The 26,585-nt window shown below is 43.6% G+C and overlaps 2 protein-coding genes across 2 annotated transcripts; one reads left to right on the top strand and one right to left on the bottom strand.

The window, feature by feature from the left end:
• Positions 1-1,110: 1,110 nt before the first annotated feature.
• On the bottom strand, positions 1,111-5,582 carry LOC121398216. The gene is made up of 2 exons (XM_041577087.1): positions 4,062-5,582; positions 1,111-1,763 (listed from the first exon to the last, which is right to left on the bottom strand). Exons 1-2 carry the CDS (start codon positions 4,907-4,909, stop codon positions 1,760-1,762), a joined length of 852 nt encoding a protein of 283 aa, XP_041433021.1. The 5' UTR covers positions 4,910-5,582; the 3' UTR covers positions 1,111-1,759.
• A 4,673-nt stretch (positions 5,583-10,255) lies between these two features.
• On the top strand, positions 10,256-21,670 carry LOC495071 (uncharacterized). Its single transcript, NM_001094771.1, is given in 6 exon segments — positions 10,256-10,889; positions 10,978-11,073; positions 17,279-17,512; positions 17,829-17,851; positions 18,205-18,335; positions 20,753-21,670. Coding segments are annotated over 6 exon segments (1,383 nt in total). The 5' UTR covers positions 10,256-10,535; the 3' UTR covers positions 21,298-21,670.
• Positions 21,671-26,585: the final 4,915 nt, after the last annotated feature.

Below are 26,585 nucleotides of genomic sequence, written 5' to 3'. Positions count from 1 at the left end.
CAATAGTGATGTGCAGGCCAACCCGAGATCTGCGGGTCCCGTGTGTTTACCCGCGGGTCGGGGCCGACCCCTGGACAAAATGCACGACCTAGTACTGCCGGCTTCTGACACTGGAATTTATAGACTTCCGCCTGCCCCGCCCCTGCGGGGCAGGCACAGGGCTATAAATAAAGGGGAGCAGCGGGCCCGGGTCGGGTGCCGGTAGGGAGCGGGCCAGCCCATTAGCCATCAATATTGCGCCCAAGGCAGCAGGCCCAAGTCAGAGGAATAAAAGCCCAGGCCCAGCACCAGCAGGACAGGTCTTCAGCTCGAGTTACTCCTTCTAGCGCACAGGTCTTCTCTGCTGCTGCCCGACCGATCCGTTGCAATGATGTGACTGACGCGACATATGGACGCATCATGTGCTGCAGCCTACTACGCATACGCATCAGCATGGTAGGCGCCAAGTCGCACTCCAGGGTGGGGGGAGTGCCTTCAGAATTTAAACCAGCTAAAACAAACCCCAGAGGGGGGGTTGGGGCATGTGATTTTGAAAAATAGAACCTGTAAAAATCTGTATAATAAAAGTCCTTTTCAAATAAAACATGAAATCCAATTTCTATTTTTTATTCAAGCATTCATAGCTGTTGTAAGCTCATTTAAACATCTCAGCTGTCAATCAAATATTGTCTGCCCCTCCTCTATGCCTCAGGCATAGAGGCGGGGCAAACAATTACTTTCACTTTCCATTCTGCACTTCCTTGATGTCACTGCTCACCTCACTCCTGCACTCCTCACATATCCCGGTTCTCTTAACCATCTTTCTGAGATGATGGAAGGCTTGCATTAAAGGGATACTGTCATGGGAAAACATGTTTTTTTCAAAACACATCAGTTAAAAGTGCTACTCCAGCAGAATTCTGCACTGAAATCCATTTCTCAAAAGAGCAAAAAGATCTTTTTATATTCAATTTTGAAATCTGACATGGGGCTAAACATATTGTCAGTTTCCCAGCTGCCCCCAGTCATGTGACTTGTGCTCTGATAAACTTCAGTCACTCTTTACAGCTGTATTGCAAGTTGGAGTGATATCACCCCTCCCTCCCCCCCAGCAGCCTAACAACATAACAATGGGAAGGTAACCAGATAGCAGCTCCCTAACACAAGATAACAGCTGCATGGTAGATCTAAGAACAAAAAAGTAAGTAGAGTGTAGGGATAATGATACCATGAAGCGCACAATTGCTGCTGATGTGTCCTTTATTCTCCACACGACATGTTTCGAGCTTCAAAGGCTCTTTATCAAGTGTAACAATCCACACAGTGATGCTCGGTTAAGTACATAAAGCCCCTCCCATCTTACATATGATTGGTCAGTGGCAACTGCTAGGAGGAATTTGTAGCCTGGCCACGCCTATTGGTCATTAACTAACAAAGTAGCGGAAAAATTGTGACATTGTGTTCCCAAAATAACCCCTCATTGTAAGAAAAATACAAAAGTCAGTGAGTAAAATGAAGTCCATAGTAATAGATCCAAGTCTTTGGAGAAAAATTGCTGAATCCATAACAGTCCATTCCCCATTGTCCAATCTCACTTGACCTCAGCACTGCCCAAGGGTGGGCCTGCAAAGAGCTTATCAGCCCCAGCGACATATTTCAAATTGCTTACATTATACATCATGAAAAACTGCCCGTATTTCTAAGTAGCCATAACGTTACCAGTATCATTTATACATATTTCATCTTACCAGCCGGTAGAAAATCAAATCAAAGGGCAGCACTATCTGTTAAAGGAAAGAGAAAAGCATTAATAACTGAACTTACAAGAAGCTAACAATGCTCCATTGATCATTCATCCCTAGAGGTTCCAATGCACTCAACTTTTTTATCCAAAGTGTTTCTTTTTGCAGCAGTAACTTTTTTCTATTACCACCCCTTTGTGGTACTTCTATAACTTCTAGCACTAGCCATTTTAACTGCAACATGTTGTGTCTACATGTATTAAAGTGGCGTGAGACTGGGGTGTCAGTATATGTGTTTGCTTTAAAGTTTTTAATATCCCCTCTGTGTTCTTTAATACGGGTTTTTACTTGTCTACCTGTTTGTCCCACATACACCTTCCCACAGGGGCATTTAAGCATATATACTACCCCCTCTGTGTCGCAGGTTGCATAGTGCTTTAATTGAATATTGTGGCCTTTCGTAGGGTGTTGTAAAACTGCGCCTTTGATGATGGATGAACAGCACACACAATTAAGGCATGGATAAGTACCAATGTTAGGTTTACTTTTAAATATACGTTCATTTCTTTTAGGCCGATACGGTTCTGCTGGACAAAGTATGTCTTTTAATGTAGAACCTCTTTTATAACTGAACATCGGGGGCTGTAGGCATGTTTTACTTAAAGTTTTATCCGCACTAAGGATAGGCCAAAACCTTTTGACGATTTTTTCAACTGGACCACTATGGATGGAATATTTGCTAACGAATGGTATTCTTGATGGTTTATCCACTTTATTCTTAGCAGTTTGAGCCAAAAGTGTGTCTCTGGGTACTGTTCCCACCTGTTTTGCAATATGTTTGAGTTCTGCAGCATTATAGCCTTTAGCTTTAAATCTATCAATCAGGGAAATAGCTGCCTTCCAATAACCCTCGTTGCTTGAGGCTATTCTCCTTGCCCTCAGGAATTGTCCTTTTGGTATGCCTTTTATGCAACGTGGGTTATGAAAGCTTGATGCTTTGAGTAAATTATTTTTGTCGGTCACTTTCCTATAAAGGTTTGTCGACAATTTATCGCCATCCAGTGTCAGCTGTACGTCTAGAAAGTTTAGTGTCTTGTTGGAGATTTCGTGGGTAAACTTAATTGTGGAATGTTTTGTGTTTGCCTCAGAGACCATTTCTTGGAATAAGGTTACATCCCCTTTCCAAATAACCAAAATGTCATCCACATAGCGCAAATACAATACAATGTGTTTACTGTATTTGTGTTTTAAAAAGAATTGATTTTCAATCATGTGGACAAAAAGATTGGCAAAGGACGGTGCCACTGCAGCACCCATTGACGTCCCCTGGCATTGCCAATAGTAGTTGCCTTCAAACCTAAAATAATTTCTTTTAAGTACAATGTTAAGGCAATCAAGAAGAAAATACATAAGGTCATTTGGTATAGATGTCTCAAGTAGCGCCTCTTCTATACATTTTAAACCTTCTTCTTGGGGTATAGAAGTATAGAGGCTTTCTATGTCGATGCTACACAATAAACATTCTGTATTAAGTATATTTAACTCCTTTACACGTTGTAACAAATCATTCGTGTCTTTTAGGCATGTTGGTATATTCTTAACCAATGGTTGTAGATATGAATCCACATATTTAGAGAGGGGTTCCAAGATTGAGTCTACACCAGAGACAATCGGCCGACCAGGGGGGTTAACCAAAGACTTATGTATTTTTGGGAGTAGATACAGTACTGGTGTACGGGGATGTTCTGTTAATAAGAATTCTTTTGTATTTTTATCAATGGTGCCATTCGTGAATGCCTCGGTCACCAAATTAGATATTTCTCCCATAATGTCGTGAACAGGGTCTTTGCCGATAACTTTGTAATGTCCTGGTGTAGATAGCTGCCTTAATACCTCCTCCCTGTAACCAACGCTATCCATGATGTCTATGGCTCCACCTTTATCAGCTTTTTTGATTGTAATGCTATCATTAGTTTTCAAGGATTGGAGTGCCATTTTCTCAGCATGTGATAGGTTTGGTTTACTTTTCAATGAGCTATCCCACAATTTTTTTACCTCATTTGTAACAACCACTTCAAACGCTGTTAATGCATCATTATTAAATACAGGCATATAGACACTTTTCTTTTTAAACGTATGTGCGCTGGGAGCACTAGGGTTAATGTTCTCAGGGAAACACATTTTTAATTTAAGATTTCTCACAAACCGCTGAAAGTCTATTTCCCAATCTACAAAGTCAGTCTGATATGTAGGTACAAAGCCTAGACCGTTATTTAATACTGTAGATTCTGCTAAGGATAGGTTATATGAGGATATATTCACAATGATATTGTCTTTTACCTCTTGTCTTTCTGCCTGCTCGGATAGCTCTCCCTTTGAATAGGTGCACGGGGATTTTTCTTCCTTGCTGGTTGTGGGAGATAGTCCTGGCTTAAAAAACCCGTGCTGCTGAAGTCACTGCTGCTTGAATCTTCCCTTGGTGTGCTCCTGTAAGTATCTGGGCACTCCCTCTGTGTTTGGCGTCCCCTGGGTGCTCCCCTGCTGTACCTTCCGGTTCCTCTTTGTCTCCACGGCAACGCGTTTCTTTTTTGGGGTGAGTATTGCTGCTGCCTCTGGTTCCTGCGGTCTTCCCTCCACGTGTATACCTGGTTCAGGCGATAGTCTTGAGCGTCGCGCTCGAACTTGGAATGTTTGCGTTCCGCAATAATCTCTCGATGTTTGCTCAGTATCTCCTCGTGGTCTTTGAAGATGGACGCCGCTTGCTCCGCCCCTTTGTCTCGCGAGATTTGTTCTTTCGCTTCACCGATCTTAGACCGGATGTCACACAATTTAGCCTGTAGCCGTTCTACGGTAAGAATAAGATCAAGGCTGCATTTATTACATATTTCTTGCCATCTTTGTATAAGTATTGGATCCTCCGCGCACAGATTAGGTTTCAAATCAACTCGTAACCCACGTGGTATGCGCTTAGCCCTTACATACTGTGCTAACGAGACGACATGTAGATTCAGGCTGATCTCTTTCTTTTGCAGATTTAGTAGTTCCTTCTTAATGTCACATGCCACTGTCGATCCGCTTAGGGGTATTTCTCCTTCTTCTATATTTTTAAGTATCCTTTGGATATCCTCATCACTATATACGAATGTGGAGGCACAACATAGATCAGATGCTTGATCAGGTTCGGTCATTATACCAATATTGGTATAGGGCTACACCAATGTTGGATGGATCCACAGTAGTAAAGCAAAAGACTGGTGCAGTAAAGCCCTTTCACAAAACTTCGGTATCGTCTGCCCTTGCTCCCACCCAGAGCATAATTCAGAAAAGTAAGTAGAGTGTAGGGATAATGATACCATGAAGCGCACAATTGCTGCTGATGTGTCCTTTATTCTCCACACGACATGTTTCGAGCTTCAAAGGCTCTTTATCAAGTGTAACAATCCACACAGTGATGCTCGGTTAAGTACATAAAGCCCCTCCCATCTTACATATGATTGGTCAGTGGCAACTGCTAGGAGGAATTTGTAGCCTGGCCACGCCTATTGGTCATTAACTAACAAAGTAGCGGAAAAATTGTGACATTGTGTTCCCAAAATAACCCCTCATTGTGAGAAAAATACAAAAGTCAGTGAGTAAAATGAAGTCCATAGTAATAGATCCAAGTCTTTGGAGAAAAATTGCTGAATCCATAACAGTCCATTCCCCATTGTCCAATCTCACTTGACCTCAGCACTGCCCAAGGGTGGGCCTGCAAAGAGCTTATCAGCCCCAACGACATATTTCAAATTGCTTACATTATACATCATGAAAAACTGCCCGTATTTCTAAGTAGCCATAACGTTACCAGTATCATTTATACATATTTCAATACAATATTCAATTAAAGCACTATGCAACCTGCGACACAGAGGGGGTAGTATATATGCTTAAATGCCCCTGTGGGAAGGTGTATGTGGGACAAACAGGTAGACAAGTAAAAACCCGTATTAAAGAACACAGAGGGGATATTAAAAACTTTAAAGCAAACACATATACTGACACCCCAGTCTCACGCCACTTTAATACATGTAGACACAACATGTTGCAGTTAAAATGGCTAGTGCTAGAAGTTATAGAAGTACCACAAAGGGGTGGTAATAGAAAAAAGTTACTGCTGCAAAAAGAAACACTTTGGATAAAAAAGTTGAGTGCATTGGAACCTCTAGGGATGAATGATCAATGGAGCATTGTTAGCTTCTTGTAAGTTCAGTTATTAATGCTTTTCTCTTTCCTTTAACAGATAGTGCTGCCCTTTGATTTGATTTTCTACCGGCTGGTAAGATGAAATATGTATAAATGATACTGGTAACGTTATGGCTACTTAGAAATACGGGCAGTTTTTCATGATGTATAATGTAAGCAATTTGAAATATGTCGCTGGGGCTGATAAGCTCTTTGCAGGCCCACCCTTGGGCAGTGCTGAGGTCAAGTGAGATTGGACAATGGGGAATGGACTGTTATGGATTCAGCAATTTTTCTCCAAAGACTTGGATCTATTACTATGGACTTCATTTTACTCACTGACTTTTGTATTTTTCTTACAATGAGGGGTTATTTTGGGAACACAATGTCACAATTTTTCCGCTACTTTGTTAGTTAATGACCAATAGGCGTGGCCAGGCTACAAATTCCTCCTAGCAGTTGCCACTGACCAATCATATGTAAGATGGGAGGGGCTTTATGTACTTAACCGAGCATCACTGTGTGGATTGTTACACTTGATAAAGAGCCTTTGAAGCTCGAAACATGTCGTGTGGAGAATAAAGGACACATCAGCAGCAATTGTGCGCTTCATGGTATCATTATCCCTACACTCTACTTACTTTTTTGTTCTTAGATCTACCATGCAGCTGTTATCTTGTGTTAGGGAGCTGCTATCTGGTTACCTTCCCATTGTTATGTTGTTAGGCTGCTGGGGGGGAGGGAGGGGTGATATCACTCCAACTTGCAGTACAGCAGTAAAGAGTGACTGAAGTTTATCAGAGCACAAGTCACATGACTGGGGGCAGCTGGGAAACTGACAATATGTCTAGCCCCATGTCAGATTTCAAAATTGAATATAAAAAGACCTTTTTGCTCTTTTGAGAAATGGATTTCAGTGCAGAATTCTGCTGGAGCAGCACTATTAACTGATGTGTTTTGAAAAAAAACATGTGTTCCCATGACAGTATCCCTTTAATAACAGTGTCCACAAAAAGCCTCCTGCCTGCTTGCTATAATTATGAATTCCCAGACTGAGGGAAACAAGAGTCAAATAATTTATATAGTGTAATTAAAGTTCATTTTGCTTGACTAATGTGATAAAATAGGATTTTGAATATTTTTTTGGGGTAATGGGTCCCCTTTAATAAAGGCAAGGCGAACGGAATTGTGAAAATAAAAAAAAAACACTTAATTTTCCTTGAGAAGTGCGCCCCCCCAGTGATTGCGCCCTAGGCCCTGCAGAACAGTTTATATACAACAATATTGACAAATATATACATTCCACCTAATTGTAATTTCAAGGCAAAAAAGAGACAAACCACGGGGGACGGCTACACTTGCCAGTGATGAGAATGCCCCAACGTTTCGGCTCTATAGCCTTTGTCAGGGGGAATTCTTGCACCTCATATATTCTATAAATATATATCTTCTAAGAAAACTTTTTTTGGCAAAAGATTGTTTTTGTTCTTTGTTACTGCATTTGGAGTGCCCTCCATTGATCTGGCCTCTCCTATTCATATTCCAGTCTCTTATTCAAATCAGTGCATGGTTGCTAGGAGAATTTGGACTCCAGCAACCAGATGGCTGAAATTACAAACTGGAGAGCTGCTGAATAAAAATCTAAATAAGTCAAAAAGCACAAATAATAAAAAATGAAAACCAATTATAAATTATCTCGGAATATCACTCTCTGCACATATTAACAATTCATTTAAAGGCAAATAACCCTTTAATGGCTTTATTTATATGGACTATTATTTATTATAGTTACATCAGCTATTTGTATTAGGATGCAGGGGCGTAACTATAGAGGAAGCAGACCCTGCGGCTGCAGGGGAGCCCAGGAGGTATAGGGGCCCCACGAGGCCCTAATTCATATACAATTTCAATAAATATTGGAGAAACAAGTCAACCTCTAAACATTTTGGGGGCCTGAAAAATAATTTTCTGTTGGGCCCAGTAATATCTAGTTACGCCACTGTTAGGATGTGTTGATGTAGTGAATGATAGGAGCGTCTCCCACATGACGGGGGGGACAGGGGGGAGAGTTGTAAGGGCCCCGAGGGTAAGGGGGGCCGGCCACTTCGCACTTTCTTGATTAGCCGGGCCCCCCTGCTTTCTGAGAGCTGCTGACGGGAAGGCAGGGCGGGAGCACAAGGGGAGGTATCTTCTGTCCATTACTTTCCCTTATTGGTCACAGAGTTTAAGTCCCGGTTGAGCTGCTCAGGGATTGGATAGCTGAGGTTTGAACTTCTCCTCCAGCTCATCCAATCACCATGCAATTTAACCGGGACTTGAAATTCTGTGACCAATAGCTGAAGAAAATGCTGTCACTGGAAGAAGATTCCGCCACCTGTGCTCCCCTCCTCCCTTCTGTAGTTGGCAGCTCACTGACAGCAGGTGGGCCACGCTAATGAAGTAAGTGTAACATGGCAGGGCCCCCCTAAAGGTAACCCTTTGTGGTCCCTGTTGTGTGGTGGGGCCCTGGGCACCGAATTTTTTTTAAACTTCTGGGGGTGCAAGATTTTTACATGGACGTTTAAGGGGGGCCCTGGCCACCAATTTTCTCATAATGTGGGGAGGGGCAGGCCACCAATTTTTTCCCCCATGTGGGATCCTAGCCACCAATATTTTTTAATGGGGGGCCCTGACCACAAATGTTTTTTTCAATGAGGGGGCCCTGACCACCAATATTTTATTATTAACATGTGGGAACCATAGCGACCACCACAAGCCCCACCTACAGGTCCGCCCTCCCCACCCCACAGGTCCACCACATAGCGTGTGGTGGGGAGGGCGGACCTGTAGGTGGGGCTTGTGGTGGGCGCAGCCCAGGTGGCCAAGGAAATTTTTTTGTATGGGGCCCTTCAATTTCTGATGGCGGCCCTGCTAGCAGCTCACCCTCAGGGCCCGCACTCCTTCTCTACTGTCACCTTTGTCTGTGAAATGTTGCCCTGCCACACAACAGAGCTGACAGCTGGAAGAAGTGACTGGGGCCACTGAAGACTTTTCTCATCCCTATTGTGGGATAAACCCAGTGTCAGACTGGATGACAGGGACCCACCAGAAAACCTTAGACTATGGCCCCACTGTCTAAACTCTTATTCCTCCTCAGTCACCTCTTTACTCTCCTAGTCTTTTATATTTACTTACTCTAGTCTTCCATTATTCAGCCTAATAGGGAATGAGCATAAACAGGCCACGTGGTCAGAATCGAGGGCAGTTTCTGTGCTTTCCCATTGGGCCAGTGAGACATAAAGTACAGTTTCCTCCCCCCATTGCACTGGCGCTTGTGGGAGAGACCAAACATGACTATGGGGGGGGGGGCAGATGATATCACGTGGCCGGCAGTATAACAAGCCCAATGCCCAGTCTGGCGGCGGATTAAAGGTTAGTGACGTGAGGCCAGTGCTGCCCGTGTGTCATTAGGAATAACCGCCAGTACCGCTGGGCTTGTAACACTCAGGCCGGGCCCGATACAATTATCCGACTAATTATCTCCTGACACTTAGTCACATGATGTCACTCCCGGGGTCTCCCCTCCATTCTCCATCTCCCCCCTCTCATTTCCCAGCTCCCAGCCATTCTCCTGCTGGCCCCGCCTCCCCCGCTGTAGCCCCTCCCACCCCCGCGCGCACTACCCTCACATGCCCCGCCCACCCCCATGCAGCTGCCGCTCTGGGATTGTCTGGCCCCGTTACATGAGAGTTCACTGGCCCATGCGGCTCGCTGATTGGCTGTCAGAGCCCTGCTTTGTGCTGCAGCATCTGTACATAATGGGCCTCAAGTAGCGCCCGAGTCCTGCACTTGTGCCGCTGACATGTCTCAGCCCCCTCCTCTCTCCTCCCTCCTTCCCATTCTTTCTTCCCCTTCCGCCTCTTTTCTTTCTGTCATCCCCCTTCCTCCCCCCTCTCATTCCCCCTCCTCCCCTCCCCCACTCTCTTCTCCCGCCTTCCCCCGCTCCTCATGCAGCTCGCAGAGACAGACGCGTGGGAGAGACAGCCTGGGAGACTGCTCAGGGCCTGGCCTGTAAGAGACATTCAGGGGGTGCAGAGGAATAAGGGGTGTGGGCAGCAGAAGCAGCCATTGACACACATTAACCACAGCAGCTAGGAAGAGACAGCTTGGCTTTCAGCATCACTGGCCAATCACATTGTGAAAGAGACAGCCCAGGGTAAACAGCAGAAAAAAAGAGACTGCTCTGGAGTAGAAAGATTGGTCAGGAAGAGACAGCTGGCAGTCACATTGGCTACAGAGGCCACATGTTGGGAGGAAAGAGACCGCCTGAGATCAGATTAGAGGTATAAAAGAGACTGCTGGAAGGAATAAACAATAGAGCGTCGGAGTCAGTTTGGGGTCAGAGAGATTTGGGTGAGGTGGGCAGGGTGTGGAAGTGGCACAGGCAGGTCACAGCAGAGCTTTATGTGTCGGGCCTAGTCTGGGAGGCAAGTGAGACCGTAGTTGGCATCTGATTGGCATTAGCGGGCGTGACATTGGCACAGGTGAGAGACTATATTTAGCACAGGTGAGAGACTATATTTGGCACAGGTGAGACTATATTTGGCATTAGCCATGGCCTCTAGTCCAGTTGCGTTGCCCCTGCTCCCCTCTCTGAGCTGCATTATGTGCCAGGACGTGCCCCGGGAGCCAGTCACACTGAGCTGTGGCCATTGCCTGTGCCGGGGGTGTTTGGAGCGGGCGTGGAGAGGGCAAGAGGCCTACCCTACCTGTCCCAAGTGCCGCCCCCCTCCTGCTGTACCGACCCCAGACACCGTTCAGCGGGGCGCCTGCTCGGAACATGGAGAGAAGCTGCAGTTATTCTCCACACAAGATGGCCGACTTATGTGCCCCTCCTGTAGAGATGCCGCCCAACAGCACCCTCCCCACACACTCGTACCCCTGCAGGAGGCAGTGGGGGGCTACAAGGTGAGAATATATATATATCTGATCACACCTGCAGGGATAAGCCCTCTCCCATTATTCACTGCCAATAACCTCCTTTATTTACCCCAAGGATGAACTCATCTCTGCACTTGCCCCGCTGGAGGCCCGACTCAAGGAGCTGCAGCAAATGCAATGTGCCCAGGAGCAGATGATCGCCCAACACCGGGTAAGTCACACAATGCTGATACCCCCAATATATATACTCGACTCCTACGTACTGAACCAGGGGTACACCTGCATACACCCACACATCTCTATATCTGCCTGCTCTGTGTATGTACAGTTGGGCCCATAAATCTTTGGACAGAGACAACTTTTTTCTAATTTTGGTTCTGTACATGATCACAATGAATTCTAAATGAAACAACTCAGATGCAGTTGAACTGTAGACTTTCAGTTAATTCAGGGGTTTGAACAAAAAGATTGCATAAAAATGTGAGGAACTAAAGTCTTTTTTTAACACAATCACTTCATTTCAGGGGCTCAAAAGTAATTGGACAAATTAAAAAACTGAAAATAAAATGTTAATTTCTAAAAATTGGTTGAAAACCCTTTGCTCCTGTTTAATGCTCTGCCAGGCCTTTAATGCAGCGACTTTCACTTGCTGTTTGTTTGTGGCCTTTCTGTCCCAAGTTTAGTCTTCAACAAGTGAAATGCAGCTCAATTGGCTTCACATCAGGTGACTGACTTGGCCATTCAAGTAAATGTGTTTATACAACTAAATCACATTAAGTAAATACATAGAACATATGGAGTTGCATACATCACAACCAAAACCGGTACAAAAGTTGAGGAAGGCCCTGTGTAAAGGAGCTTACAATCTAAAGGGAAGGGAATGAGACACAAGGTGTGGGAGTGGGCAAGGTCAGAATTGAGTAGGCGAGAGATGTAGTACTGTATGTGATAATGCATTTTGTAGTTAAGAGTGAGGGTAGGCTTCTCTAAATAAGTGCGTTTTAAGGGATCTTTAGAAAGCAGAAAGGTTGGGAGAAAGTCAGACAGACCGTGGGAGAGAATTCAAAAGGAGGGGTGCAGCCCTTGCAAAGTCTTGAGCATGTGAGGAGGTAATGAGAGAAGAGTTGAGGAGCAGGTCAGTAGAGGAGCGTAGCAAGCCGTTGGGTGAGTATATAGAGATGAGATCAGAGATGTAGGGTGGGGCAGAGTTTTGAAGTGTATTGAATGTCGGGGTCATTAATTTGAATTTTATTCTGAAAGGTTGTGGAAGTCAGTGTAGGGATTGACAGAATGGCGAGGCAGAGGAGGAGCGGTTGCTGAGGTTTATGAGCCTCGCAGCAGTGTTCATTATGGACTGGAGAGGTGACAGTCTCTGGAGGTGAAGGCCAATTAAAAGTCAGTGGTCTAGACGTGATATGACGAGAGAGTAAATAAGAATTTTGGCAGCATCTTGGGTGATAAATGATGGTATTTTGGATATGTTCCTTAGGTGGAAGTGACATGATTTAATAAGTGACTGGATATGAGGAGTGAAAGACAGAGCAGAATCTAGGATAACCCCAAGGCACCGGGCCTGGGGAGAGGGGGTGATAGTGGAATTGTTAACTATGATGGATACTTCTGGGATGTTACTGGTGTTAGTTGGAGGAAAGAGACCCATTTCAGTTTTAGAGAGGTTTAATTTAAGGTAGCGTTGCGACATTCAAGTAGAGATAGCGGACAGGCAGGAGGAGACCCGAGTTAGGAGTTCTGGGTTGAGATCAGGAGATGAGAGATAGATCTGAGTATTGTCAGCATAGAGGTGGCAATGGAAACCATACGAGTTGATTAGATTGCTGAGGGAGGACGTATAGAGGGAGAATAATAAGGGGCCCAGGACAGAGCTTTGAGGAACCCCAACAGAAAGAGGAAGGGGAGAAGATGCTACTCCATTGTAGGAATGATTAGTGAGGTAAGAAGAGAACAAGGACAGGGCTGTGTTATGAAGGCCAAGGCGAATGGAGGGAGTGGAGAAGAAGAGGATGGTCTATAGTGTTAAATGCAGCGGAGAGATCAAGTAGTATTAGTAGTGAGAAGTGATTGTTGGCTTTAGCTGTTAAAAGGTCATTAGTTAGTCTGGTTAGAGCAGTTTCAGTGGAGTGTTGTGGCTTAAAACCAGATTGTAGGGGGTCCAGCAGGTTATTGTCAGAGAGGAATGAGGTAAGTCGGTTGTAGACTAGGCGCTCAAGTAGTTTAGAGATGAAAGGTTGCAGAGACATAGGTCGGAGGTTGTCAAGATTGGAGGGATCAAGAGAGGGTTTTTTTCAGAATGGGGGTGACAAGAGCATGTTTTAGTTGAGAAGGAAACAGTCCAGTTGAGAGTGAAAGATTAAATAGGTGAGTTAAGGCTTTGATTAGACAAGGATTGGTATTGCGGAGAAGTTTTGAGGGAATTGGATCAAGCGGGCAGGTGGTAAGGTGAGAAGAGGCCAGAAGCTTTGAGATTCCTCATCAGTGACAGGGGTGAAGGAGCACAGGAGAGACTGGGGAGGGTGGTGAAAGTCTAGGGGGGTTGAGTAGTGTAATGTCCCTTCTCATAGTGTCAATTTTGTTTTTGAAGTGCTCAGCAATATCTTGAGCAGAGACAGATGTGCATGGAGGGGGTGGAGAAGGGGAAAGGAGAATGTTAAAGGTGGAGAAAAGTTGTGCTGGTTTTTTAGAAAGGGAGTTAATGAGTGAAGTAAAGTATGTTTGTTTGGCTTGGAAGAGGCTGGTGTTATAGGAGCGCAGGGCAGATTTATAGCTCCAAAAGTCTGACTCTGAACGGGGCGCCAGCGACGCTCAAGTGCACGTGAATGTCTTTGGAGCGCTTTTGTATGAGCAGTATGCCAAGGTTGAAGTGGTTTGGGTCTAGAACGTTTAGTTTTTGCAGGAGCAGCTCATTTAGGGCAGTGGTGAGAGGACTATAGTAGACAGAGGTAGCCACATTAGGACAAGAGATGGCTGAGATATTAGAGTGAAGAGAGTCAAAGGAAGAAGAGCGATGCAACGCGTCTACAGCTTGCAAGTCACGGTAAGTACGTGTTTGGGGAATAGCAGGGGGTGAGGAGGGAGTTAATGAGAGTTGAAATGTGAGCATATTGTGATCAGAGAGGGGAAATGGGGAGTTAGTAAAATTGGTGGTTGAACAGAGTCTGGTAAATATGAGATCCAGAGCATTCCCATTGGAGTGAGAGGGGGAGTCTGAGCACAAAGATAAGCCTAGGGAGGAGGTTAGTGAAAGAAGTTTAGAGACAGAAGAGTTGTTAATGTTGTTAACGGGTATATTAAAGTCACCTAATATGATGGATGGTATGTTAGATGAAAGAAAGGAAAAGCAATGCAGAGTGAAACAGGAGAAAAGAGCCTAATGCAGTGAGTCTCAAATGAGGAGAATGATAAAGAGGGAACAGGTGGAAGAACTTTAAAAGTACAGCGGGGAGAGAGAAGCAAACCCACCCCACCTCCAGGTCTGTTAGCAGGTGTGGGAGTATGAGTAAGTATGAGTAAGGTGTAGCCCCCATAGGACAGGGCAGCAGGTGAGGCGGTGTCAGTAGGAGAGAGACAGGTGTCAGTAAGTGCGAGTAGGTTAAAGGAATTTGCAGTGAAATGGTCGTGTATATCGGTGATCATCCACCCCTGTTGTCTTCCGTGGACGTCCAGGTCTGTTTGCGTTGCTGAGTTCACCAGTGATTTATTTCTTTCTCAAACAGTAGATTTTATCACTCCTAATATTGTAGCAATTTCTCGGATGGGTTTTTTCTGTTTTTGCAGCGTAAGGACGACTTGTTTCACCTGCATGGGGAGCTCCTTTGTCCTCATGTTGTCTGTTCTACATTAGGGATGTCGCGGACTGTTCGCCCGCGAACTAATTCGCGCGAACATCGACTATTCGCGTTCGGCGAATGTTCGCGAACGTCGCGCGACGTTCGCCAATTTGGGTTCGCCTTAGCTGGCGCTTATTTTTGCCCTCTCACCCCAGAGCAGCAGATACATGGCAGCCAATCAGGAAGCTCTCCCTCCTGGACCACCCCCACACCCCCTGGACCACTCCCCTTCCATATATAAACTGAAGCCCTGCAGCGTTTTTTCATTCTGCCTGTGTGTGCTTGGAAGAGCTAGTGTAGGGAGAGAGCTGTTAGTGATTTGAGGGACAGTTGATAGTAACTTTGCTGGCTAGTAATCTACTTGATACTGCTCTGTATTGTAGGGACAGAACTCTGCAGGGATTTGAGGGACATTTTAGGTTAGGTAGCTTTGCTGGCTAGTAATCTACCTTCTACTGCAGTGCTCTGTATGTAGCTGCTGTGGGCAGCTGTCTGTCCTGCTGCTGATCTCTCATCTGCATCTGTTCTTCAAACAACTGCCACCTAGCTGTCTAAATATCAATAATAATACCGTCTCCAGAAACACCACCCGAGTGACGTTTTTCAAGCAGCAATAATATATTCCGTATCCAACGGCTGTAGTGTATACGTTGCCCTTGCAGGCATTATTTGCCCAGTCTTTAACCAAGTGCCACCTAGCTGTGTGAGCTTTTTCACATTCCGTGTCCAGAAACATCACCTGAGTGACGTAGTGTGATTTCTGCCCTTTACAGCACAAAACGCAGCGCTGTGTCAACAATGGATTTTTCAGATACATTTTTGCCCTTGATCCCCCTCTGGCATGCCACTGTCCAGGTCGTTGCACCCTTTAAACAACTTTAAAATCATTTTTCTGGCCAGAAATGTCTTTTCTAGCTTTTAAAATTCGCCTTCCCATTGAAGTCTATGGGGTTCGCGACGTTCGCGAACTATTCGCATGTTTTGTCGCAAGTTCGCGAATATGTTCGCGAACATTTTTTCCGCCGTTCGCTACATCCCTATTCTACATACAAGCACCCCCCCCCCCTCAAATCAACTCCATGACATAACGAAGGAATTGCCCGTGAAATAACCTTTGAGTCAGTGTCCAATTACTTTTGAGTAGAGATGCACCGAATCCAGGATTCTGGCTTTTTCAGCAGAATTCGGATTTGGCCGATCCGAATCAAAATTTGCATATGTAAAAAAAAATGTCCCACCTTTTCCTTTCCCTCTCCTAATTTGCATATGCTAATTAGGATTCGGTTCGGTATTCAGACTAATCTTTCATGAAGGATTTGGGGATTTGCCCGAATCCCAAAAAGTGGATTCGGTGCATCCCTACTTTTGAGCCCCTGAAATGAAGTGATTGTGTTATATAAAAGTCTTTAGTTCCTCACATTTATATGCAATCTTTTTGTTCAACCTTCTGAATTAAAGCTGAAAGTCTGCAGTTCAACTGCATCGGAGTTGTTTCATTTAGAATTCATTGTGGTCATGTACTCACCCAACTGCTTACTACGCTCCTCTACTGACCTGCTACTCAACTCTTCTCTCATTACCTCCTCACGTGCTCGCATTCAAGACTTTGCAAGGGCTGCACCCCTCCTCTGGAACTCTCTCCCACGGTCTGTCCGACTTTCTCCCAACCTTTCTGCTTTCAAGAAATCTCTGAAAACGCACTTCTTTGGAGAAGCCTACCCTCACTCTGCTCAACTACCAAACGCAACACCACATACAATACCACATTTCTCACCCACTTAATTCGATCTTGCCCACTCCCACACCTTGTGTATTACTCCCTTCCCTTTAGACTGTATGCCTATGTATAGGGCCTTCCTCACCTTTTTGTACCTGTATTGATTGTGATGTTTGTTACTCCATATGTTCTATGTATAATTCATGTGATTTAGTTGTATAATCACATTTACTTTACAGTGCTACGCAATACAGTATGTTGGCACTATATAAATACATGTTAATAATAATAATAATAATGTTTTCCCGGATTTTACATCAAAATTTTGTCCTGATGTTCCTAAAAACAGTTTTTTTCCCTCTATGAATGTTATTATTTGGGAAATAAAGAGGTATAAAATAGTAACCAGATGTATATTTTGTCATGGTTGTGCCTGTTAATGTTTAATTGCAATTAGTCTGCCCCTTATACAGACCTGCGCCAATCACTCCGATCGCTTCTTTTTTCCGTGGTCCCCTCAAGAGGAAATTTCGGGTGACTTCAGAAACCGAATCGATCCGAGGGCCATCCCGTCAGTGATTTATATTCTAGCAGGCGGGAAGGCATTTCAGGGATATCAGTCGCCTGAAGAAGAGGAGATTTGCCGATGGGCAACTAATCTCCCCGAGTAGCCACGTGTGCCCCCTTACCCTTGTTATTAATTGAAGAAAAAGTTACTTTAACGTATTTCCCTGATTTTACATTTTCCTGGATTTTACATGTTTTTTTTCCTGGTCCCCTGAATAAGGTAAAATGGTATGTAGTTATGTAAGTCCCAGTGGCCTGTAAGACCCTCCTCTGTCTCTTCTCTACAGGGGAATGTGCTGAGCACTAAACATCATGTCAATGTGGAGTTTGAGAAGCTGCACCAGTACCTGCGGGAGAGGGAGGAGAGGCTCCTGCGTGAGCTCCAGCAGGAGGGAGACGTCATACTGACTGACATGGAGGAAAGTCTCAATAAGATCAAACACAACTGTCAGGGGATCCTACAGACCATCAGCTCCACCCAACCCAGACTGTATGAGCAAGATTCCATCTCCTTCCTTACTGTAAGTCCCTCTGTATTACACCCAAGATCCCCTCTCCTTCCTTACTGTAAGTCCCTCCGTATTACACCCAAGATCCCCTCTCCTTCCTTACTGTAAGTCCCTCTGTATTACACCCAAGATCCCCTCTCCTTCCTTACTGTAAGTCCCTCTGTATTACACCCAAGATCCCCTCTCCTTCCTTACTGTAAGTCCCTCTGTATTACACCCAGTGAGACAGCCAGGACCCCTCATTATTAGAATACCCCCCAGTACAGCTGATAGGAACTGAACTGATTTGTACTGTTCTATATTAACTCTTTGTTCTCATTTCTTCCAGGACATAAAGTCGTGTATGGAGATGTAAGTGTCCTCTAGTCACGGGCTGAACCACGTCAGTAGAATATTGTAGGGGGGGATTTTATGTGTCAGACTATTCTGAGTAAAAGCCTTCCCTTCCTATAAATTATGTATTTATTAATATGATACTGTAACTTATAGAGGCAAATAAAATGCAGCATACAGTCTAATGAACAGGGCCCCCTAGTGGTCACATGGTGTACTCCCTGCTAATATCATTCCACCGCATCGTGGACATTTATTTTATGACCCCCCCCCTTCCCAAGGGTCTTGCATTGCATGATGGGAATTGTAGTTTAAATCTGAATGAGTGTGTACCAGTCAGCAGAGTAAGAACTTTTTTCTTTGTGTCTCAGATGTTATGCGGGTTACAGAGACGGCTTCCCAGCCCAGAATGTAGTGGCCCCAAGGGACTTTGGCTTTGGGGCAGTAAAGGATCTGATTCAATACACGGCCTGGAAGGATATGAAATCTTATATCAGCCCAGGTAAGTCACTCAGCCAGACTGTTCCTGTATCACCCACTAGGGACAGACTTTCATTGTGCTTCAGTCTCTTGTATTATAAATATGTTGTATCTTTCTAATCCTTTTCCATTCAGCAGAAACATGCCCCCACCTGGATAGTCATGGAACTGCAACTACAGTATTTGCTGAATTGTGCTTAGTACAGGGAATACCTATGCTGCCATAGTTTTATGGGATCTCTCTGTACAGACTATGAGCAAACTTAGGGGACTGTTCCTGCTGAATTGTGCTTAGTACAGGGAATACCTATGCTGCCATAGTTTTATGGGATCTCTCTGTACAGACTATGAGCAAACTTAGAGGACTGTTCCTGCTGAATTGTGCTTAGTACAGGGAATACCTATGCTGTCATAGTTTTATGGGATCTCTCTGTACAGACTATGAGCAAACTTAGGGGACTGTTCCTGCTGAATTGTGCTTAGTACAGGGAATACCTATGCTGCCATAGTTTTATGGGATCTCTCTGTACAGACTATGAGCAAACTTAGAAGACTGTTCCTGCTGAATTGTGCTTAGTACAGGGAATACCTATGCTGTCATAGTTTTATGGGATCTCTCTGTACAGACTATGAGCAAACTTAGGGGACTGTTCCTGCTGAATTGTGCTTAGTACAGGGAATACCTATGCTGCCATAGTTTTATGGGATCTCTCTGTACAGACTATGAGCAAACTTAGAGGACTGTTCCTGCTGAATTGTGCTTAGTACAGGGAATACCTATGCTGCCATAGTTTTATCAGATCTCTCTGTACAGACTATGAGCAAATTTAGGGACTGTTCCTGCTGAATTGTGCTTAGTACAGTGGAATACTTATGCTGCCATAGTTTTATGGGATCTCTCTGTACAGACTATGAGCAAACTTAGGGGACTGTTCCTGCTGAATTGTGCTTAGTACAGAGGAATACCTATGCTGCCATAGTTTTATGGGATCTCTCTGTACAGACTATGAACAAACTTAGGGGACTGTTCCTGCTGAATTGTGCTTAGTACAGGGAATACCTCTGCTGCCATAGTTTATGGGATCTCTCTGTACAGACTGAACAAACTTAGGAACTGTTCCTGCTGAATTGTGCTTAGTACAGGGAATACCTATGCTGCCATAGTTTTATGGGATCTCTCTGTACAGACTATGAGCAAACTTAGGGGACTGTTCCTGCTGAATTGTGCTTAGTACAGGGAATACCTATGCTGCCATAGTTTTATGGGATCTCTCTGTACAGACTATGAGCAAATTTAGGGACTGTTCCTGCTGAATTGTGCTTAGTACAGTGGAATACTTATGCTGCCATAGTTTTATGGGATCTCTCTGTACAGACTATGAGCAAACTTAGGGGACTGTTCCTGCTGAATTGTGCTTAGTACAGAGGAATACCTATGCTGCCATAGTTTTATGGGATCTCTCTGTACAGACTGAACAAACTTAGGAACTGTTCCTGCTGAATTGTGCTTAGTACAGGGAATACCTATGCTGCCATAGTTTTATGGGATCTCTCTGTACAGACTATGAGCAAACTTAGGGACTGTTCCTGCTGAATTGTGCTTAGTACAGGGAATACCTATGCTGCCATAGTTTTATGGGATCTCTCTGTACAGACTATGAGCAAACTTAGGGGACTGTTCCTGCTGAATTGTGCTTAGTACAGGGAATACCTATGCTGCCATAGTTTTATGGGATCTCTCTCTACAAATTATGGGCAAATTTAGGGAACTGTTGCTGCTGAATTGTGCTTAGTACAGGGGAATACCTATGCCGCCATAGCTTTATGGGATCTCTCTGTACAGACTATGAACAAACTTAGGGGCTGTTCCTGCTGAATTGTGCTCTTGCACATTTTGTCTCGTCCCCCATATTTAAAGTTTCAATAGGCCAGTCTGTGACATTTCTATCTTGCAGTTCATCAGTTGGAGATTAAATAAACCCAATAGGCTGGTTTTGCTTCCAATAAGAATTAATTATATCTTAGTTGGGATCAAGTACAAGCGACTGTTTTATTATTACAGAGAAAAAGAAAATCATTTTTAAACATTTGTATTATTTGGATAAAATGTAGTTTAGGGGGAAGTTGACCTTCCCATAGCTGTGTTCAGCTGAATGGATTTTTTTTAAAAATTTGTAATATGCAATTTTAGATTTTGGATTTGATTCTGCCTTATCTTTTGAGGAGGATTCGGCGCATCCCTTATTTAAGTATAAGATAACGAATGACATTTAAGTTAAATTGGACTGTATTTTTTCAGCATTATTTACATTTTTTTGTTTGAATTTAAGAAGGCAACCAGGCAGGGCTTTAAGCTTTCGTTGAAGGTGAAGACAGATTAGCAATAAATAATGATACAGAATAAATTTAGCCTCACAATCTTTTTGACCGTTTCCGCAGCTCTGCCCAATATAATCATGGACCCCAGCACAGCGCATCTCAATCTGATCCTCTCCGAAGACCTGACTTGTGTCCGATACAGCGACACCAAGCAGAACATGCCGGAAAATCCCAGACGCTTTGATTACTGCTGTTGCGTACTGGGTACGGAGGGCTTTACGTCGGGACGGCACTACTGGGCTGTGGAGGTCTCCAACAAGACCAAATGGAACCTCGGGGTGGCTAAGGAGTCGGTGAATAGGCGTGGTGGGATTACCCTGTCCCCCGAGAATGGTTTTTGGATACTCTGGCTTCGAAATGGCCACGAGTTCAAGGCCTTGGATGTCCCGTACCGGACTCTCACCTTGAGAAGCAAACCACAAAAGGTGGGCATCTTCCTAGACTACGAAGGGGGCGTCCTGTCTTTCTACAATGCCGACGACATGACCCACATCTACACCTTCGTCACGTCCTTCTCCGAGACCATCTATCCGTATTTCTGTCCCTGCCTCAACGACTCGGGGAAGAACGGAGGCCCTCTAAAAGTTCTCCACCATATACCGTGAGAAGCGGTTAGATAGCATGAATATTGAAGGGCTCCGAAAGAGGAATCATTCCAGCCAAAATACCTTCTCCACTGTCGTGTGTTCCTTCTGTAACCTAGAAAATCCCTAGCAAGCCAAGGAGCGGGACTGGGACTATATGATTTAGTCAAACTCCATTAATTAAATATTCATTATGATGAAGGAAACCAGTTCCAAGTGTGGGTTTCATTACTGCCCCAGTCTCTGTCATCTACGTCATTCATTAAGTCGGTTCTGCTTTAGTACCTTAAGCTCTTATCACTTTGCACCCCCCACTACTCGGTAAACTAAGCTGCAAAAAGGAAATTAATGTATGTCATGTTTATATTCCAAGTACAATAAACTCGAACTGGAACCAAACGGCGGTGTCTTGGTACAAAGAGACTTCATTAAAGGAAAACTATACCCCCCGAACAACGTAGGTCTCTATATAGTGTGATTAATACTGTCTTATTGTCAAAAAGCATCATATAGGAAGAACCTGACTGAAGAATAATGGCTTATTATTATTATTATATTCCAGGCAAACCTAAAAAAAAACTGATTTTGCTGTCACCGCATTTCCTTTTTCTCAATAAAAATCTAACAAAAAGCTAAAAATTCCTTTATGGTAAATGGAAACGCCCTTCCTGTTTATCAGAAGTAGGTTTCAGTTGGGTTTCTCTTTCCCTACATTGGTGACTCCATTAAAGTGACTTGACACTCGTACTCAGATGGCAGAATTGGATAATGTGCAGGTGGATAATCTTTATAATGTATAGGTGTCTTTTTAGTTGCGTACAACTGTATCATTCATTCAGTCATAATTCCAAAAATATCCAAGACACCAAGTACATTTTTATCAAACTGACCTTCAAGTTGGGCTTCCAGGTGTATCTAGGAGAGCAAACAAGTATTCATCCCAAATGTCTCCCTAACTGGCCTTTAGGTTGAGTCCTCCTGCCAATGCATCATGCTCTCTAAGGGGGCTGCCCCACAGTTTGGGAACCACTGCTCTAGAATGAAGCTCTCTTCATCGCCCCTTTATCAGCAGACTCCAGGTCTTATCATAAAAATTGATGTGCGGATATTATGAATGAGTTGACAACCCTATCTAGTGCCGTAAGAGGTTCCTCCTATAAAAGCTGCTGATGCTTGGTATTTTAGAGATTTATGCTCAACAGTCTCATATTACAAACCCCAAAACAGATGAGGCTTACTAGTCTCACGCTAGTCTTTTTATTCCTCTAAAGTTGTTATGCAGTGTTTCTAAACAACTCCTGGCACCTTCTCAAGACGTATCTTAATGGTCAATTGGTTGTCATTCAGTGTCACGTCTTTGCAATTAGGCACCAAGTGTGAGGTCATTGCTGAGTGTCAGTATGGGTGAGGGGATGCTTGGGGCCAAAAACAATTCTGCAATAGCAACAGCACCGTTTATGTATAACCTGCCCATGGAGAATCAAAATGGCAGCTGGTACTTCTATGTAAGACACAGCTATTCAGAAAAGAATTGTTCTTTGCAAACAATAAAAGTGAGCATTTTGTTTATTTGAGGCAAAATAAAAGAAAGGAACTACATTTATAGATGGTTTATTTTTTAATATGAGATGTGAGTTGAAAAATTGTGTTCTGGACGATTGAATTGCATGGTGCCCAACTTGTAGACCTTTGACTGATGTTGATGCAACTCTTCCAGTGTGGATATCAGAAAATGAAGTCCAATGGCAGGTGGCAAGGCATTGGTTGAATCCATGGGGTATATCTGAGAGCGGGGGCTTATGGTTTAGATGGTGCTATCTTCATTTCACTCTGTTTCAGAGAATAGTTGTGTCCTTTCCAGCTGTTCCATACAAGGCCACCAGCGTACTGGTCATTGTGGCCTTTTAAATATCTGCCATTCAGGTTACAGGCGTGGCAGTGACGATACCAAAATCCTGCTTTATAGAGGTTTGCACAATTGTGTGTGACGTTATCTCTATCTTTGTCAAAAGTGGAAAACGGCAGCCCATTATGCCAACCGAGCGAATTCCCTGTTGGGAGAAAAGAAATGTCTCAGTGATACAATGTTGTCTACTGTCACTTACCTAAAAGATTGTACTACTCTCATAAGTATGAGTTTGCTGGTCCTACCTACATGTACCATTAAAATAATGCAGCAGTGGTCAGCTCTCCTCCAGCCAAAATTCTTATTCCCTCAATGATTCATAAATGAGCCCATTAAGCAGTGATCGCCAACCAGTGGCTCATGAGCAACATGTTGCTCTCCAACCCCTTCGATGTTGCTCCCAGTGGCTTCTAAACAGGTGCTTCATTTTGGATTTCTTGCTTAAATGTGAACTTTAGTTGCATAAAAACCATGAGTATTGCCAAACAGAACCTCTTATAGGCTGCCAGTTCACATAGGGGCTGCCAATAACCAATCACAGCCCATATTTGGGACCCCCAGGAACTTTTTGCATGCTTATGTTGCTCTCCAACCTTTATTTACAGTTGAATGTAACTCACAGGTAAGAAAGGTTGGTGACCTCTGCCTTAAAGAGTCAATACTGTGTAGGTTTGCTCTTAAAGGGCACCTATCACAGCCAAAATCAAACACATATTAACAATCTGACCAGTACAATCTAAACACGTTTAACAAACCACATACAGTTTTTTGAAAAAACTGCAGGTTTTAAAAAAATCCCTTACTTTGTCAAATGGGTTCTTCACTGAGGGAGGCCATATTGAGACTATAACAGAGACTATAATATGCAAATTTCAGGAGCATGCTCAGATTGTAACACTGCTTTGAGTATTCTACCCAGAATGCCTTGTTTAAGTAAACTCCTCCACTAGAAGTATCAGGAGATTTCCCTATCTTGTCCCCTGCTGGTGATGTCATTATGCAAATGAAGGTCACACACTAACTTCCAGCAGGTGGCAGCACTACTGAACAGCAGCTAACACAGAGATTTGGCTGATTTGAAAATAGCTTAGAATGGTTGATAAGCAAGCAAGGAATTTCAACTGAGCATGTGCGAGATTTCAGAGCTGCAGTTGGCTGGGAAGATATAGGTAGGAGGAGCCAGTGAAATCCAAGATGGCTGCCTCAGCTAGAACTGCAGGGGAGATAGGGGCGATCTTGCAGAAGGAATAGTGAGCTGATCATTTACATTATACAAACAATTCTAACTGTTTTAAAAATCAGGTTTCTTGAACTTTCACATAGTGTATTTACTTGGTAAATGATTTTGGTCATGATTGGTGCCCTTTAAATATAGCAGTACATTGTACCAATAATTTGCAACATAGCTTTCAGTTGTCAAAGGGACAAATTAGAATCAAGATCAGTCTTGGCATTAGCCCCCCTATATCTGATGGGTACGCACCTATTTTATTAGATGTATCGCCCTCCTCAAATCCATTAATATTCAGTTTGTATCCATCCTCCTCGGGGGAGATGGCGAAGCGTGAGAGAGAGAAACCTTATAGGTCACAAAACGCTTATTGTTCTCAAAATCTTCCAGGTCAATCCAGAGCCGACTTGGTTTTGTCAGAGTGAGAAGATAGATGTTGTGCAAACCTGAAAGGGCCAAGAGCAAATGTTTCTTATTAATATAGCATTTTTACATTAAGGTCTCACCTATATGGTTGCGTTATCAAGTGTGTGGCCTTCAGCCCTGATATATGGTAGAGGCCAATATGAAGTCAACTCTGGACTGAAACTTAATAGAGCTTTCTCAAAACTGTCTCTCATCCTCTCTGTAATACCCAGAATATCCTCCAAATGATTTACCCAACCAGTATTCTCCGCTTGCTTGTCCAAATCCAGATTGATATTCACTCCAGCCTCGAAAAAAGTCCACAGAACCATCAAATCTTTTCTGAAAAACCTGACATGAAGGTAAAACAAAAGGGAGGTTATACCACACGTTCTCCTTTAATAGCAGGTTTAAAATAAAATGGATGGAGGGCAAAGGTAAGTGGATTGAATACAGTAGATGTTTAACAGACAGTACACCAATATGGCAGAGATGATGGAGTCTTATTAGCAGATAGTAATACCTGCGCATTGACCCTCCAGCACATGAGGCCCACTGGCTGGATAGGTTTGAGTAAAGACAAGCGCCATTTATAAAAGCATAGGAGGATAAAAGAAGGGACGAGGGAGAGTATAGAGGTCAACCACCGGCTTTACCAGTCTAACATCTATTCTTATGGACAAAGTAAGATGTCACTGTAGCCCAGGGGTCCCCAACCTTTTTTACCTGTGAGTCACATTCAAATGTAAAAAGAGTAGGGGAGCAACACAAACATGAAAAAGTCCCTTGGGGTGCAAAATAAGGGCTTTAATTGGCTATTTGGTAGCCTTTATGTGGACTGCCAGCCTACAAGAGGCTCCACTTGGTACTATACTTAGTTTTTATGAAATTGAAACTTGCTTTCAAGCCTTGAATTCAAAAATTAGCAGATACTTTGAAGACCCTGAGAGCAACATCCAAGGAGTTGGAGAGCAACATGTTGCTCACGAGCTACTGGTTGGGGATCACTGCTGTAGCCAATGGAAATCACTGGAAGAGTCAACTTATACCCTAGTTTTTAATCAAGATGATCCGTTTCAGTAACAAGTACTAAAACTGTAGATGCCCACTGGGTCTTCTATACTCCTGGGCCTCCAAGATATGTATGAGGTATGTTCTTGTGCCCCATAGCCCTAAATCTATTATTTACATTGCGAACTTTGTTAATTCTTTGGCAAGCTGAGGTTCATAAAAAAGGTTCGTGTGGGCCACCTTTTGTATAAGGGCCTCTAAATAGACAACTCTGCTGTAAATCTTGCTACAGATCAGGTGGAAAACCCAGTAACACCAGGAGTACCCGATACCTTGTACAGAAAAACAGCATGTGTGCCAAAGACACCATATTCTAGAATAATTCACCCATCAGATGTAGATGTATATTAATGCCTTTAAGAGAGGCTTGGATTATTTTTTTGAACAAGCATAATATTAAAAGTTCAATTAGTGTGGAATGAGTGTATAAATAGGTTATAATATATGTTTTCGACCAAATCAACTACTTAACTATGAACAGCTTAGATAACAGCACAACAGGAAATGTCATGAATTCCCTCCTTTTGGTTATGGGAAAGATGACAAAATGAGAAAGTAAACTAACAACCAATGGAGTGAAATATAGGTAATAAGGGTAAGTAATGCGAGACATATAGATTAGGATCCAATCTTATGGTGAGGTTGCCCTGATGTGATCATTTGGCTCCTGGGCCAGGGGTGGCATCATAATGGAGG

The sequence above is a fragment of the Xenopus laevis genome, chromosome 9_10L (assembly GCF_017654675.1).
Source record: "Xenopus laevis strain J_2021 chromosome 9_10L, Xenopus_laevis_v10.1, whole genome shotgun sequence".
In the NCBI taxonomy this organism is placed as follows: domain Eukaryota; kingdom Metazoa; phylum Chordata; class Amphibia; order Anura; family Pipidae; genus Xenopus; species Xenopus laevis.
Note: the sequence above shows the minus strand (reverse complement) of the source record. Positions and strands in the feature narration are given on the sequence as shown.

Bases quoted from the DNA above. Each gene is read 5' to 3' on its own strand.
- LOC121398216 (XM_041577087.1), bottom strand. From the start codon at position 4,909: ATGACCGAACCTGATCAAGCATCTGATCTATGTTGTGCCTCCACATTC.